We start from the raw sequence: 15,694 nt of genomic DNA, 5'->3' as shown, positions 1-15,694 counted from the left end.
TCTCCAGCGGAGCACCATCATTTCTGCAGGGCCAGAGCTCACGTTACAGCTACAGCCAGTCTGACTTTGCTGAGCACACCCGACTGGGCGACAGCCTGGGGGCAGCTGGGAGGGGGGGCTGCTAGCCTGGCCCGGGCCAAACGCTTGCTTTGACTAAACCACGAGGAAATGCTGCATCCCCATGTCAGTGGTCCCTGTTTCCAGGGCTGTCCCTCCTCGCCATTCACCATTCCACTGTCCCACTTCCAGCCTTTACCACTTTTAGCCTGGACTATATTGCATCAGCCTCCTAACTGGTTTCCCTCTGCCAAGAGCCACCCCCCACCCACCCTCACTGGGTCCTCTGTTATTCTTCGTTTTCTAAAAAGAATATCGGACCTTTTCACTCGCTCCCTAAACCACTTTCAATGGATCCCCAGTATCTCCAGCAAAAAACCCTTCAAACTCTTTAGCATGATTATCATGCAAGACCCCATTCAAACACGACCCCATTCAACCCCTTCATCCCTGTCTCCACCCAATCTCCCTCTCTCTCTCTTTCACACACACACACACACACACACACACACACACACACACACACACACGCACTGTATCCCCATCCCACCAAGTGCCAGCCATCTGATGAAGGACTAGCCCTGTTTTCTGAACTTGAATGTCTCAATGCCTTTGCTCGTGCCACACCCTCCATCCTCCTCTCCTCACTGGCGCAGTGCAGACTCCCTGTCACCAGTGAAGCCTTCCCCCGATGTAACCGGTTGCTCATCCCATCTTCCACAGTCTCATGGCACTTGGCTTGTACCCCTATTATAATACCTGTAACAGAGCCCATTTCAGAAAGAATATAAAAGAAATGTAAACTGTGGCTCTCTGTGGCACAGGAATGGGGACTTGGGGTGGACCGGAATTTTTACTTTTCACTTGACACCCTTCTGAACTGTTTGAGTGTTTTACAATAATAAATCTGCTTAGGAACTTGGTCTTTTATTAGAGTTAATGGTATACTTGTCTGTGTCCTCTATCAGACTGGAGATTCTTTGAAGGCCAGAGCTATATTCTAGCCCTCAGGGTTTGACCTGGTACAACTGATTAAGACATGTTTCTGGAATTGAATGTTCTGTACAGCACCTAAAACTTCTACCCAGACCCACAGTCCTCATCCCTAAAATGCAGCATTTCTTCCAAATGACAATAACCTCTGTCATCTCACACAATCAGGGAATGGGGTGTTCTGGGTTAAGGGAAAGGGACTACAGATGCCAGACACTTGGACATCGCTTTCAAAGAATGGAGGAAAAACCCCCTCAGAACATTAACACTGGTGATCACAATTCAGTCTTGCTTTGATGAGTCAGAAGGCACTTCTGAAAGCCACAGGGCCTCGGAGTCATCATTCTACACACACACACACACACACACACACACACTTCTTTAAGAACATAAACGTTCACATCGTGCTGTAGCCCTGTGGAAGGGCAGATTCAGAAGTGGCGCTGGAGGATGTAACATCAGGAAAACCAGCTCTGCTGGTACCAAGCTCTCAACGGAAAACCTGCCTGCCGCCCAGCTTGCTGAGTGGTGCGCGGCCCTCGGTTGCCCCGTGTTCTGTCCGCACCTAAAGCACACTACCCCGGTCCTTTTACTGCCTGGGGCCCAAGATCCTGTTTCAGAGAAGGAGGTGCTGAATACTTTGGAGGAATTAATTAACTGTGCAATACTATATCCCAGAGGCCCAGCCCCGCCTTCAGGGATCAGCTTATGCCCAGAAGAATAAGGACCAAAACCCCGTGAAACTTGATCCCTACTAGTGTCATCATAGAGGCTATTTTTATTCTTATCAGGCCAGGGGGGAAGGGATGCAAAGAAACTGTGGTCTAGTGGTTAGAGTCGTCAACTGAGGGGCTCCCTCACAGGGTTCCTAATCCATTGCCCCCTCCTCCCCGTCTCTCTATCAAGTGCACTTCATGTGCTTTCGTTTAAAAAAAATAGGGTCTGGTATTTTAAAAATAGATATCAAAGAAAAAGTATCCTTAAAAGTGTCTGCAAAGGTATTTGAAATATGTGAAGATACCAAGAAGAGGACACTTAATGATGGAGGCCAAGAACAAAAGGACAGTGTATCCTGCATCCTCCTAACCAGTACAGCCACGGCCCTGCAGGCCGCTGAACTCCCTTCTGAATCATCAAATAAAGGTTAAATTGGGTTCAGTCTAATGCTAAGCATCAAGTATATCCTAGCCTCCGCAAACGGGTGATCCTCGTTATAATGTGCACGGTAATCTGAGAGGACAGCGGCCACGCCATCATCTCGCCAACATTAAGGCAAATGAGAAACCAGCCTGTGGATTACTTAAGGACCCCGGTGGCCCCATAGCTATGGCAACCATATGTCCCGGCTTTTCCAAGAATCTCAATTTCAAATATTCTGTCTGGCTGTCCCCAGAAACCACAAAAATGTTCCAGAGATTCTAATAGTTCACCAGCCCAAGTATCTCCCAGATCATCTCTTACACCCAGGAACAGGGCAAAAATCCTTCAGAGAGTGAATCTAGATTTTGGTTTTGGAAAACACACATAGTCAATGTACCTAGAGCTATTCTGAACATATCTAATCTGGGCTGGAAAGTCAGGCTGGACTTGGTCATATATTATCTTTCCTATGCTCTAGCACTTGTTCTCCAGGTCTCAGCTTCCTTCTGGAGAACTCCAGCATTCGCAGGGAGGCGGGCCAGGGTTGCCAGGCTGCTAGTGCTTGGTCCTCATAGATCTCTCAAACACTCACCCGCGGGACACTGACACCTGGAGGTTGTAGCAAGGGAGAAGAGGCTTGTCTGAGAACTCGAACATAAAATCATCCTCTTCCACATCATCTCCTTCTTGATCGGAGCTCCCAGGAGGATTATGTAGGAGGTCACAGGCAAACCCTTCTTTTTCCTCTGTAAAGACATCATACAGGGAATTAGGACTTAGCTACATGCATAAAACCAAAGAAAAGAAATGTTCCAACAAGACAAAGAGGTGCGGCGGTGGGTGATCAGGAGACCAACAACCAGATCCCCGGTCAGGGCCAAATGTCTCTCATCTCGTGGCTCACATCCTTGGGAGGGCACGTGAAAGTTCTAGCCCTGGGAGGTAGTACTTTGTGGCCAGAGATTCCTTATACTCCTCCACCTTTCAACCGGAAAAAAGCAAGGTGGTGTGAAGGATACGCTGCCCAACTGTTGGAGACAGAAGCCTGAAGATGTCATCAGCAGTCGAAGGCAAGGGAAAACACTTGCCCTTCAAACCGCAGCTTTCCCAAGCCACCAGACTGCCTGCTGGCGTCCCCAGAAGCCCGGAGGGGGCTCAACCTGTTCCCTTCCCCAGCCGTGTGTTCGGGTGTGGCCTGTTTCTCCTGCTCCAGCTTCCCCCCAAGCTTAGTAGTGGGCGCCTCCCTCGATCTGCAGCCCCTGGTCCAATGCGTGAATGCCGGATGACGGCCACAGATAAAGGCTCACTGCTCTTCCAACAAAGGAAAGCTCGGGCAAGAAGGCTAAGGGCTCGGGAGACAGCAGCTATCTCAGAAACTCTGTGTGCATCTTGGGGGCAGGGCAGGGAGGGAATGGTAGCTGCCAGATGAGGGGCTGGGTCCCTCTGGAGCGTGAGCAATACCAGAAGAGGTGACAACGCACACAGGCGCTTCTGGCAGGGTTAGGACAAAGCAACGGAGGAGAAAGGGACTTGGAAAAGAGAGAATTTTTAAAGTACCCAGGGTGGGGAGTGGTAGAGGGCTAATGACGGATGGCTTTCTCCAAATCAATGGCATCTCCTGGTTTTGGCCAACAAGTTCTGAGTCTGGGGGAGGCATGGGCTAGAGTGTGGGCTGAAAGGGTCTGTAAGCTACTAATGGGTGAAGAAGGGCTACCTCCATTAGGTCACTCCTAGCTTTGAGAAGAATCAGTGAAACCCAAAGCAGATCCCAAACCTCTGAGCCATAGACAAGGGTGGGAAGAATCCCACTTAAAGCTTACCCAACACAGAACTGCTGTAAAAGTCCCAGGAAATGCCAGGATCACCCTCTGCCCGGCCCTGAAGATCCAAGAGGTGATCTGATGAAAGAAGAGAGGGAAATGAGAAAAGGAGGTAGGTTAGAGAAGGAATCTAGAAGCAAAGTATATCCATATGGGGTTAGGAGAATGGAAGATGGAAAGGAAGGACCATAAGAGGGGCTGGGAGCGACCCAAGAGAAATCCGCTTCCTGCTATCCATCAGAGGTTACAAACCAGCAGCCAACAGCCAAATCTAGCCCGCTTACTGTCTAGGTTTTGGTCCAGTGTTTTAAACCCCTATAATTTAATTAACTTCTAACATTTTAAAATCGGGAAATTTCACTTAAAAATTCGGATTTCCAACTTTTCTTGAAAAAAAATCAGGAGATCTGGCAACACTGCATCCACATTCCTACTTGTCAACAGTTGGCTGGAGGGAGAGGCGACATGTGCGTTCTCCAATTCAGCAGGCCCCACCCAGCCTGCTCTGCTCTCTAACACAATCAGCCTGAAGGCATTTAGGCCTGCGACCCCTGCTTCAAATGATGTAGGGAATTACTCTGCAAGCAGAATCCTAGACCTATCCCAGGATTTCAATTCCCTGTTGGTCACAATGTTCATATATCCAATCGCGATCTTGCCAATTCAAAGTAAGATAAGGAAGCATAATTCCTTCTGTTTCATCTTTGAAAACATGGTGGGGAGGGGAATGGCCAAGTTTATCCTCATGAAAACCTATTGCTTCCACTCCTAGGTATATACCCAAAAGAATTAAAAACAGGTATTCAAATAAAAACTCATACATGAATGTTCCACAGCAGCTCTATTCACAATCTCCAAAAAGTGGAAACAACCCAAATGTCATTCAGCTGATGAAGGGATTAAAAAAAATGTGGATAAACACAATGGAATATTATCCAATCCTCCATTAGGAGGAATGAAGTACTGTTACACACTATAACATGGATGAGACTAGGAAAAAAGGAGGCTAAGGGGTTAGGACTCAGTGGTTTGTTTTTTGTTTTTTGTTTTTTTTGGCTGCACCACATGGCTTGTGGGATCTTAGTTCCCGACCAGGGATTGAACTCAGGTCCTGGCAGTGAAAGCACCAAGTCCTAACCACTGGACCACCAAATTCTCCAAAAAAACCCCATTTTAAACCTTTTGCTTACTTGATCTGAGAACAGACATCAGGTCACCCCTTAGCCTCCTTGTTCCCTAGCTAAGCATCATCTAGGTGAATTGTTTCACCTCTCAGCCCCATGTGGACAAAAGGCAGGTTTCCATGACAAGTTCAACTGTGTCATCTGTGGGCACATGGCCCAGTGGTTGCCAATATGCCACGTAGTACAGTTGGCAAGCTGATTTAGCTGTGACACCTGGGCAACAGGACAGGAGAGAGTCCAAAGGGCACAGGTGAGGTGAGGGTGCCCCCTGAAAACCAAATCCCAGGAGGAAGTTGGCAGCTACTCTTAAAGGAGCAGAGCTAAGCTTCCTGGATGGAAGGCACCGCCACGGTCCAATATACCTTCCCTTTGGGTCACACATTCTATCAGCAAAAATGCCCATCAGCTGCTGTGAGCTACTGAAAGCAGTCGTTTTTTAGCAAACTTCTAGGAGATGAAGGGTTTCTTCCGAGAGGAAAAGGCAGTCAGAGAGAAGCATTCAAGTAATGGCCGAGCAGCCAGAGCGGAAAACCTTTCATCATGTACATTAGATCTTTTGTGCATTCTATGTGAAAAAACTCTGAGGTCACGGCTGCCAGCTTATTTCCTCTTCTGTACCCTGTGCCATTTGGGAGTTGGAAGTAATTCCTTCCAAAGGCATCTGTCAGGTAGGTGTCTATTCTGTGCCTAGCCCTGTGCTAGGTGTCCCGGAAGATAAAGGAATGAGATCGTAAGTTCCCTAAAGGCAGCGCCCACGTCTGTCCTGTTCATCACTGCCTCCCTGGTACCGAAGCCCAGGTGCCTGGCACACAGTAAGAGCATAATAAACACATGGGGAAAAAAGTGGGCGGCGGGGCAGAAATTACTGTAAGGTGAGACTATAAAGTCATGTGCTTACTCAGCCTGGGTCCGGAACATATGCATTCAAGTGACTGCTGTCCCCCGCACAGGTCACACGAGGACTCCATCAGAGCAGCCCTTGCTCACCACATTCCTGGGGCTCCAAGCTTCTCTTGGAGCTGCCTTCAGAGCCCCCAGCACATTCCTCTAATTTTCCTCGCTGGCAACAGATCTTTGTCATTTGCAGGTGAATTTGCCTTTTTGAGACAGCCCAAAGTTAACTGGCACAGGCAAAGATGCCAAAGTCGGAACAGGCCCACGAGTGGCTTACAAGAGGAACCATCAAGGTCTGCTTGACGGGGCAGCTTTGAGGCACGTTTCCTCACGTCTTCTCGTACAATCAGGATGAGGAGTGACTCCTTTTCCTTGATTCTCCCTTGCCGTCCCCTTAACTTTCAGTTCTTTTCTCTTACCTTGCCTTCAAAAAGAACCCTCAGCCCAGCAATCCTGCTCCTAGGTATATACCCCAAATAATTGAAAACAAACAAATATTGAATCAAACAAATATTTGTTCACGCGTGTTCACAGCAGCACTAGGCACAACTGCCAAAAGGTAGGCACAACTGCCAAAAGGTGGACACAACCCAAATGTCCGTCAGCTGATGAATGGATAAGAGACAATGTGATCTATCCATACGAGTGGATATTATTCAGCCTTAAAAACATGCCACTACGTGGACAGACCTTGAAAACATGATGCTACGTGAAAGAAGTGAGACTCAAAAGACCCCATATTGTATGATCCCATTTATATGAAATGTCCAGAATGGGCAAATCCATAGAGATAAAGTAGACAGGTGGTTGCCAGGGGGCTGAGGGGGCGGGGCATGGTGGTAGAGAGCAACTGCTTAATGCATATGGGGTTTCATTCTGGGGGGATGAAAATGTTTTGGAGCTTGATAGAGGTAGTGGTTGTACAACACTGTGAACACACTAAACGCCACTGAATTGTTCACTTTTAAATAGTTAATTTTATGTTACGTGAATTTTGCCTTGATAAAAAAACATTTTTTTAAAGTACTCAACGTGAGCCGTGACCCTGGCAATCAGAGTTTCTCTATGTCCCAGGGTCCCATCGTACCCCTCCCCATCTCCTCCAACCAAGTCACCAGCTGAGGGACATGAAAGGAGAGAAAAACAAAAAACAAGCGGTCTTCGACATGGGGTCATATGGCTGAGGTCTCTGGCAGGAAAAACAAAAACCTGTGATTCAGTGACCTCAAGTGGTAAATTGCTAACCCTTTCATCAGTGGAAGGAAAAGCAGTCCTGATACTTCCTCCAATGCCCCAACCCAAACTGCAACAATTCCCCCCAGCTCCCACATTCTTTCTGACAGAGGACGAAAAACGAATCTGTTTTCCCTTGGGTAGGTTGGATATTATTCTTTTCTTCAAAGGGTAAAAGGGAAATCGGTCACATGCCTGCCTGTAATCTGGCCCAAGGAGGAGGTCTTCCAAAGGCCTCTCTCGGAGGGTTTGGATGGCTTGGTGTTCCGAGCCCAAGGACGAGAGAGAAAAGGTTCACTGTCTGACCTCCAGTACCCAGAACTGTACCTGAAACCTAACAGGTGCTCTATAAACTCACGAATGAACGAACGCATGAAGGAGCACCGCTATACCCTTCAGGATCTCAGGAGAAATGGGCCTCGTGTTAAGCCAAGCCAATGTAGGAAAATCCACATTTTCAACCCACACAAATTACCAGCATCTTCTGCTTTACAGAAGAATTCACTACCGGATACCATCCCCTTGTATTTAAAAGAGGATTTGATTCCCAGACTTTTCCAGAGCAGGGGACTTGCACAAAACGAGGGATGCTCTACATGAGGCACAACCCTGATAATCTCTCTGGCTCGCCGTTTCTGCCCTTTACACCCTACAGGGACTCGCCTTCATTTGCTGCCCAGTGGGATCTCCACTAGGGGAGGAAGAAGACAATTAATCTATGGAGAATTTGGTCAGGCAAATGCTTGGAGATGAAAAGCAAAAAGCTTTTTAACTACCTCGGCCAGACAGGCAAGGTAAAAAGAAATCCGAAGTTCACACGGACGCATCTAGGTGTAGGGGCCTCCCCAACCCTCAACCTCATGGTGCTTCCTGCAGCCACTCTACCCAGTGGTTCCTTGAGGTTTGGGGCAGGGGAGCGCTATGGAGATGAAAAAAGAGAAATACCCGGTTCAAGGAATCAAAAAAGCTCCTGGTGATGGTTGTACAACATCGTGAATGTACAAAATGCCGCTGAATTGTTCACTTCAAAATGGTCCTGTTGAGTGAGTTTCTCCTCAATTAAAAAAAAAAAGGTGGTGGGGGGGGGACTTCCCTGGTGGTGCAGTGGTTAAGAATCCACCTGCCAATGCAGGGGACACGAGTTTGAGCCCTGGTCTGGGAAGATCCCACATGCCACGGAGCGGGCTAAGCCCGTGCAGCCCAGAGCCTGTGCTCTGCAACAAGAGAAGCCACCGCAATGAGAATCCCGCGCACCGCAGCAAAAGAGTAGCCCCCGCTCGCCGCAACTAGAGAAAGCCCGCGCACAGCAACAAAGACCCAACCAGCAACAAAGACCCAACGCGGCCAGAAATAAATAAATACTAAATACATTTATTTTTTTAAAAAAGGCCCTGAGTAATACTTCTCATACCCCCAGAACAGCCTTTGGGCTCAAGTCCCTCCTCCCGGTGCCTGCATCTCCCGGCTGCCAAGGTCCTAGCCAGACTGAGCACTTTCCCTAACAGCCAGTCAGAGCTCTGTCTTCAATCGGCACTCAGTATTTGCATGGAAAAGAGGTGGCCCAGTTTTAACACTCCTTTCAGCTCCCGGCTCCCACTATGAAGTTATAGCTCCATGCCCATAAAGTTGAGAAACAATGTCAAGATTTGAATGAGGGTGTTCAGCCTGGACAGGCTAGGAAGTGCCAGAATTAAGAAAAGTCTTCTCGGGGCTTCCCTGGTGGCGCAGTGGTTGAGAATCTGCCTGCCAGTGCAGGGGACACGGGTTCGAGCCCTGGTCTGGGAGGATCCCACATGCCGTGGGATCTGGAGCCTGTGCTCCGCAGCAGGAGAGGCCGCGATAGTGAGAGGCCCGCGCACCACGATGAAGAGTGGCCCCCACTTGCCACAACTGGGGAAAGCCCTCGCACAGAAACGAAGACCCAACACAGCCATAAATAAAATAAAATTAAAAAAAAAAAAAGAAAAAAGAAAATGCTCCCTAAAAAAAAAAAAAAAAGAAAGAAAAGTCTTCTCTTGCGTCTGCAACACAGACTAGCATTCAAGTTAGTTTAAGGAGGCATCAAAAGGCTTTCTAGTAGTTGGGATTAGTTAACAGACATGAGAAGAAGAGAGAAAAACATGTTTATTTCTAATTCTTTAACTACTTAAAATGGTTTCAACATTCAAACTCCTTGGGGATTTTGGAGAAGGGGTCGGGGAAGAAAAGACTTTGCGTGCAGTGGTGGTCAGAGACAGCTTTATTTGGACCCAGAGGGCCCCAAGCCCTCAGGAGGGCAGTCTCTAGCCCAAAGAGACCCCTAGATGAGACCCGCTGATCAAAGGAGAGCTTCGTGCAGTGCTTTTATCATGTTGAGATGTTCCTGTGTGCCAGCTTTTCCTGGGAATTGTGTGGAGTGCAGACAACACGTGTGCGCGTGGAGGAGAGTGCGTGCGGTGCGCGGCATGCAGGAAGAGGCCACAGAGGGTGGCTTGCCCCGAGCCCCGTGCCCCGGTGATGGTCCAGCTAAAGTGAACAAGAGTCCTCACTGCCCCAGAACAAAGGCCTGAAGGAGCATCCCCAAGCGGCTCCACCCCTCACAGACAGGGGCCTGGGACCCCAGAGCTGGCAGAGGGAGGAGGCAGTCCTCCTGCTGCAGCCAGAGAGGCTGGGTCCTGCTAGGGGCGGGAGGCCTGCACACAGCGGGTGGCCAGCAGGGATGCGTGGGTTTGGCTGTGGACTGGATGGGGGCTGGCCGAGCAGGAGTCAAGGGCTCCCTCAGCGGCCTCCTGTCGCTCCCCCTCCAGCTTTTATTAGTACCTAGAAGGCAATTCCCACCTAGTCCTCCTTCCATGGGGACCTTTAGCTCAGGTTCCTTTGTTTCTTCCTCCATCATCAGCTACCTAGTTAACCTTTGTTCAATAAACAAATGAGCCCCTGGTTGGGAGCCCAGGACTGTATTGGGGGAGGCAGGGGGTGGGGAGAGTTGGGGACTGAGGCCACAGCCTGGGAGAGAGGGAGCGGCCTCGGGCGAATCCTTGGCCCTGTGGGCTTCCAGGCGAGAGGGGCTGTACCACAAACATTGAAGCCTCCGCGGAGGATCAGCGACACAACTCCCAGCTGCTCCATCCGACCAACTGCCGCTCAGGCAGCCTGAAGAAGTCACCGCTAGTGCAAGGGCCAAGCTGTGATGTCACGAAGGAGGCGGGGTTCCTTCATTCAGAGGTCAAGTCTGAGGAGATTCCCACTGAGCATGCCCAAGCTAGACTTCCCTCCTTCCCTCCTCCCTGCTGCCCAACTCGGCAGAGCTATCTAACTGCAGACAAACAGCTGTCATCCGCTAATAAGAAAATAAATGCAAGTTGGCTTGTAGCCCTTGCCATGGGCCTTAACACTACTTTTCCAGAGGGGGCAGGTGAGGGAGGAGGAAAAAGAAGCAGGAGGATGCAGAGGGAACATCACAGTCGCCACAGAGTGTGAGGAAGAAAGCACTGGAGGGGTCCCAAGGGTTGGACTTTGATCACCAACAGGGAGAAAGTACAAAGTGCAAAAACAAAAGCAAAATGTTAAGTGTCACTTCTTTGCAACCGACATACCATTCAAAGCACAAGTCCACACATTTTGCCCCCAACTAAATCTACTAGTGGGGCTGCTGTCCCACAGGGAGGCCTCCCCACATACCGAGCGGGGAAATGGGTCCCCGCGGGCTACCAGGGCCCTGAAGAGGATGCGTGTGATGTGGACACTCAAAGCACAGGGACAAGAGGAAGCGACCTTCTGACTTTTTAAAGTTCACAGAGATTTCTGAGCCGCCAGAAGGAAAGCCCGTGCAGAGGGCTGACGCCCCTCATGGGAGGTGCTTGAGATGGAGGGAGATGAAGGGCATCTCGGGAGCTCAGGGATCAGAGGCCAGACCTAGGAACGAGGTTTTGAGTCTGGGCCTTACTCACCGCTCAGAAAGCGCTTCATGGTGTCGCTGCTGGCCAGCTTCATGGCCGTCTGTCCCGAGTAGGTGGCCAGCGTGGGGTCAGCCCCGTAGGACAGCAAGAGCCAGATGGTTTCCAGGTTGTCGTTGACCACCGCATCATGAACTGGCCTGCGAGGTGATACAGGGTGAGAACAGCAGGGCCCAAGTGGGAAGCTGGGTGTCTAGGCCTCACGCCACCTCATCAGGGAAAGCAAACTGAGATGACCGCAGTGTAACGTGGGTAAGACTTAGGGCAGGGGAACCACTTGCTGGCCTGCACTGCCCTCTAGCCCTACCTTTCTCCTCCCTCCCATTTCTCTCTCTTATCTTTCCCCCACCATGACGGGACAGTCCCTGTGGCACAATGGAGCTCCACTGTTAGCTCTGGAGCTCAGGAGAGAACGGGCCCCTGACTGAGGATAAACTTAGAGCAGATGCTGGGGGATAGGAACGGCAAAACCCAGACGACTGCCCCAGAGCAGGGATGAGCAGAGCTGCTCCACACGCCAGGCCGGTGGCCAAGCAGAGCCTACATCCTTTGACCCAAGTCCCCCCACACGGTATGCAACTTGTGTCAGTTTTACCCAGGAAGTAGTCCCTCGAATAGAGCACAGGAGAACGGGTGCAATTTCTTTAAGACAATGGCAGGTGTCTTTTTTTTTTTTCTTAAGTATATAGACATCAATTCAAGAATCGTATCTGGGATGTTACCCTAAGGTCAACCTCCCAATTCCTAAAGCCCGAGATTCTGCCTGAGACAGGTGCACAGGATGACCCCTAGACAACACCAGCCCCCCCTCAGTGAGCACTGTGCACTGGCCAGCAGGAACTCATCCAGCCTTGCCCTAAACCTGTGCGAACCGGGGCAGCTTCTCTTGAGGGAGGGGCTGAGCGGTGGGGGGGCTGAGCGGGGGGGGGGGCTGGCGGGGGGTAAGGGGAGCAGCCTTCTTGCCTTGTGCCGTCCTGCGCGCTGCAGTTTACGTTGGCACCGTGCTCCAGCAGGATGTTCAGGATGTCAGTCCAGCCCCGGGAGCAGGCCTCGTGCAGGGCCGTGTAGCCAGCGTTGTCACGGTGATTCACATCTTCACTGTCTTTCTGGAGGCAGTAGAGAACAACGTCCTGTGGGAACAGGGAGAGCACCGTGAGCAAACAGAGGCCAAACTCCGGAAATCACCCGAGTTAGGTGTGAAGCTCTCCAAATGTCCAGAGTCTCAGAACCTGCTCTTTAGTCCAGAGACTGACAGGCAAATCTCAAAATCTTTTGCCAACAAAATCAGTCCTGAGGTGCCATCGCCAGGGGCTCAACTTTGGGCCGTGTCCTCAGCCGTGGGGAGGCAATTCCAGTGACCGAGAATACTCATCTGGGTGTGGTTTGCTGGCGTGAGGCCCTCAGAGAGGCTCACCTGCCCACCCAGAGCTTACACCCTCAGGCCTCAAGTGTCTGAGCACCCTTTCTGTAGTCTGGGGCTTTTCGAGACAGCCCCAGACCAGAGAAATGAGACATGTGCTGGCAAGCACAGCCCCTGGCAGTAATTCGAGAAAAAGGAAGAAAGAATTGGTTTAAGTACTATCCCTGGATGCTGGTTTTAATTGTTTTAAGTACTATCGCTGGATGTTTATCCCTGGGCAGTCAATTCCAGCCCTCCCCTCAAATCAAGACTGTTCCAAGGATAAGCCAGTATGGTCACTCATCCATAGTAATGATTAGCTTCCCTGGGCTGAGACGACAGGACCAGAAGTGGGACTCCAGGCCGAGAAGCAGCCTAGCTAGTCTAGGATGAAGCTGGTGAATACGCTGACGGGGAGGGGAGAGGCAGCCCCTCTTCTGAGGGAAAGAGGCTGACAGCAGCTACCAGGGGCCTCTCATCAACTCCCCCAGGCCCTGGTGAGATGGGACTCAGTCGTCCTGACTGACAGCTAGCTCACTGGCTGGCTGGCTAGAGCTAGCAAGCGCGCGAGCCTGTGTGTGCCCACTGCCTCTACCCAGGGGACCACAAGGCCCCCTACCCTCCTCATCAGTGCAGATGTTGCCTCTTCCTCCAGGCCTCAGACTACTCCTCCCTCCCTCCCTCCCTCCCTCCCATGACAGGCTGTCCAACCTGCTCTTGCCCTGTCCTGATTGGTTGGCCTGTGGTTTCCTGTTCGCTGCTTTGGCCCCAGGTAAAAGAAGTTCACTTAAAGGGCAAGTGTTGGTCATCATTTTTTCTTTCGATCTCCCTTGGCAGCTACCCAGGCCCCCACACGAGGTGCTCGAGACAGATACGTGGCTTGCCAGTAAGACACTGTCAAAGCGGCTCTCCCGTGCCAACCAGGCTGGCTGGGAGTGCAGCTGTCTTTAAATGAGTCAGTTATGGGTGTCGGAAGCCTTAAAAAAAAAAGAGGGCCTACTCTAAAGCCCAGCAGCTCCACCCTTCAGAGCAAATCCTGGGGAAATAAGTGGTGTGGCGGGCAAAGGCGCATGGTCAAGGAGCTCATATCAACAAAAATGTCCAACAAGGTAACTGAATGATGGCAAATGAGTCAGGCTTCTGCCCCTACCTTGGCATTTGGGAATCAAAAAGACTTTGGTGTGAATTCAGACTCACATGTACGTAGTAGCTGAGTGATTGTGGATGTATCACTTAACATTGCTAACCCCTGATTTTCTCACCTATAAAATGGGGTTAATAAAACCTACTGTCATAGGCTTACAGTGAAGATGAAAGGACACGACGTAATGAGAACTCAACACGACAAAATAAACACCAGCTTCCTTTCCTAATTTCTTTTCGATCCATAGGGAAGTAGCATAAGGTCAGGTGAGCTCATCTCTGCCCCTCCAATGTACTCCTGACGCCCCCACTACCAGAAGCCGAAACGAGGGGAAGCTGGAGAGGGATGTAAAGAGTGAGCAATGATCACCCCCGTCCCTGAGTGGGGGAGCCACAGCACAGGGAAATTCAAGACGACATAAAAACCCCCAAATCCCATTTCTGGCCTAGGAATGTACTGGATGATATTGCGTTACCATTTCAATTCTGTTCATCCTAAATTGCCTTTCAAAAGGGTTTGCATTCCCACACACCACGCCAGGGTCAAGGCGGCCCCAGAGGCCGTCTGCGCAGTAGGAGGAGGCCAGCCTGGGCTCAAGCCCCAAACCAAGCCCTGCCCAGGCCACAGAAGAGCCAGTGGCGAGAAGCTTCTCCACAGATGCTCGGGCAATGGCATCCTGTGGCTGGGGCGGCTCCTTACCTTATAGCCAAGACGGGCCGCCCGCTGCAGGAGGGTCTCGCCAGCATTTTTGTTCACTATGAGCCGACGAGCCTCTGGGGGGATCTGCCGGGCTGCAGGTGACTCGGAGGCCTCCTCTGGGCCAGCACTTCGGGACTTCGAGGGCGTGCATGGTTCTGTGGGTCTCGCTGGGGTGGGAGATTTGGGAGAGCGTGTCTTCTGCTGGCTCCAACGCCCTTTGCCCTGGAAAGCAGAGACGCAGTCCTAGATCAGCACAGGTCCCCGCTCATTTCTACCTGGTGAGCAGACGCTAAGGGGCTCAAGTCCTCAACCCCAGAAACCAAGGAATAACGACCGGATTGGAAAGCGCAGGTTGAGGAGACATCCCAGCCTCTCTCAAGCACTCTGCATGCCTTCTTTACCTGCCTCAGTCCCCGTTTATTGTGGTTTTTACAAGTCATCTCGATAAATAAGCGGGAGCAAACTCTCAGAGTAAAGAGAAGTGGAGACAGCTAGCTTTGACTGAAGAGGCACGGCTGTGGAAGCCTTCACTCTTGTTGCAAAAACCTTCCCCCCGGGCTTCCCTGGTGGCGCAGTGGTTGAGAATCTGCCTGCTAATGCAGGGGACACGGGTTCGAGCCCTGGTCTGGGAAGATCCCACATGCCGCAGAGCAACCAGGCCCGTGAGCCATAATTACTGAGCCTGCGCGTCTGGAGCCTGTGCTCCGCAACAGGAGGGGCCGCGATGGTGAGAGGCCCGCGCACCACGATGAAGAGTGGCCCCCACTTGCCGCAACTGGGGAAGGCCCTGGCACAGAAACGAGGACCCAACACAGCCATAAATAATAAAATAAAATAAATAATTTAAAAAAAAAACCTTCCCCCCACATCCAACCCTCACCAGGTTTTTCCCACCTCTCACCACACTGTGTCCCCGATCACACTCATGCCCACCTGGGCTGGTGGAAAGCCATCAAGCTCACGAAGCAGACAGACCGGGTTTTGAATCCTGCCTCTGCCAGCCGCTAGCTGTAAGACCTGGGGCAAGACCCAACCTCTCGGAGCCTCGCTTTTTCCCTTGCGGGGTCTTTGAGATAATGAACTAGAGCAGCTCCAGAACAATGCACAAGGTGGGTGCTCACAAAACGTTAGTGTCCTTTCCTCATGAAATGACCCCTGCATGTCTCCTTTATCCTCCCATCTTGAACTGGAAAGTC

General features: G+C 50.9%; 1 protein-coding gene across 13 annotated transcripts in view; it reads right to left on the bottom strand.

Moving 5' to 3' along the window:
- BCORL1 (BCL6 corepressor like 1) overlaps positions 1-15,694 on the bottom strand; it is a 61,821-nt gene that overhangs the window by 1,430 nt on the left and 44,697 nt on the right. For 12 of the 13 annotated variants that reach the window (XM_057538655.1, XM_057538653.1, XM_057538662.1 and 9 more), the window contains 5 exons: positions 14,499-14,720; positions 12,220-12,386; positions 11,251-11,396; positions 4,011-4,088; positions 2,783-2,936 (listed from right to left, as the gene is read on the bottom strand). In XM_057538655.1, the coding sequence (XP_057394638.1) occupies positions 2,783-2,936; positions 4,011-4,088; positions 11,251-11,396; positions 12,220-12,386; positions 14,499-14,720 (767 nt within the window). The remainder of the gene's footprint in view (positions 1-2,782; positions 2,937-4,010; positions 4,089-11,250; positions 11,397-12,219; positions 12,387-14,498; positions 14,721-15,694) is intronic. The other variant, XM_057538660.1, reaches the window with a different exon arrangement.

The sequence above is a fragment of the Balaenoptera acutorostrata genome, chromosome X (genome assembly GCF_949987535.1).
Source record: "Balaenoptera acutorostrata chromosome X, mBalAcu1.1, whole genome shotgun sequence".
NCBI lineage: Eukaryota > Metazoa > Chordata > Mammalia > Artiodactyla > Balaenopteridae > Balaenoptera > Balaenoptera acutorostrata.
The sequence above is the reverse complement of the archived record's forward strand: the minus strand, read 5'-3'. Positions and strand labels throughout refer to the sequence as shown.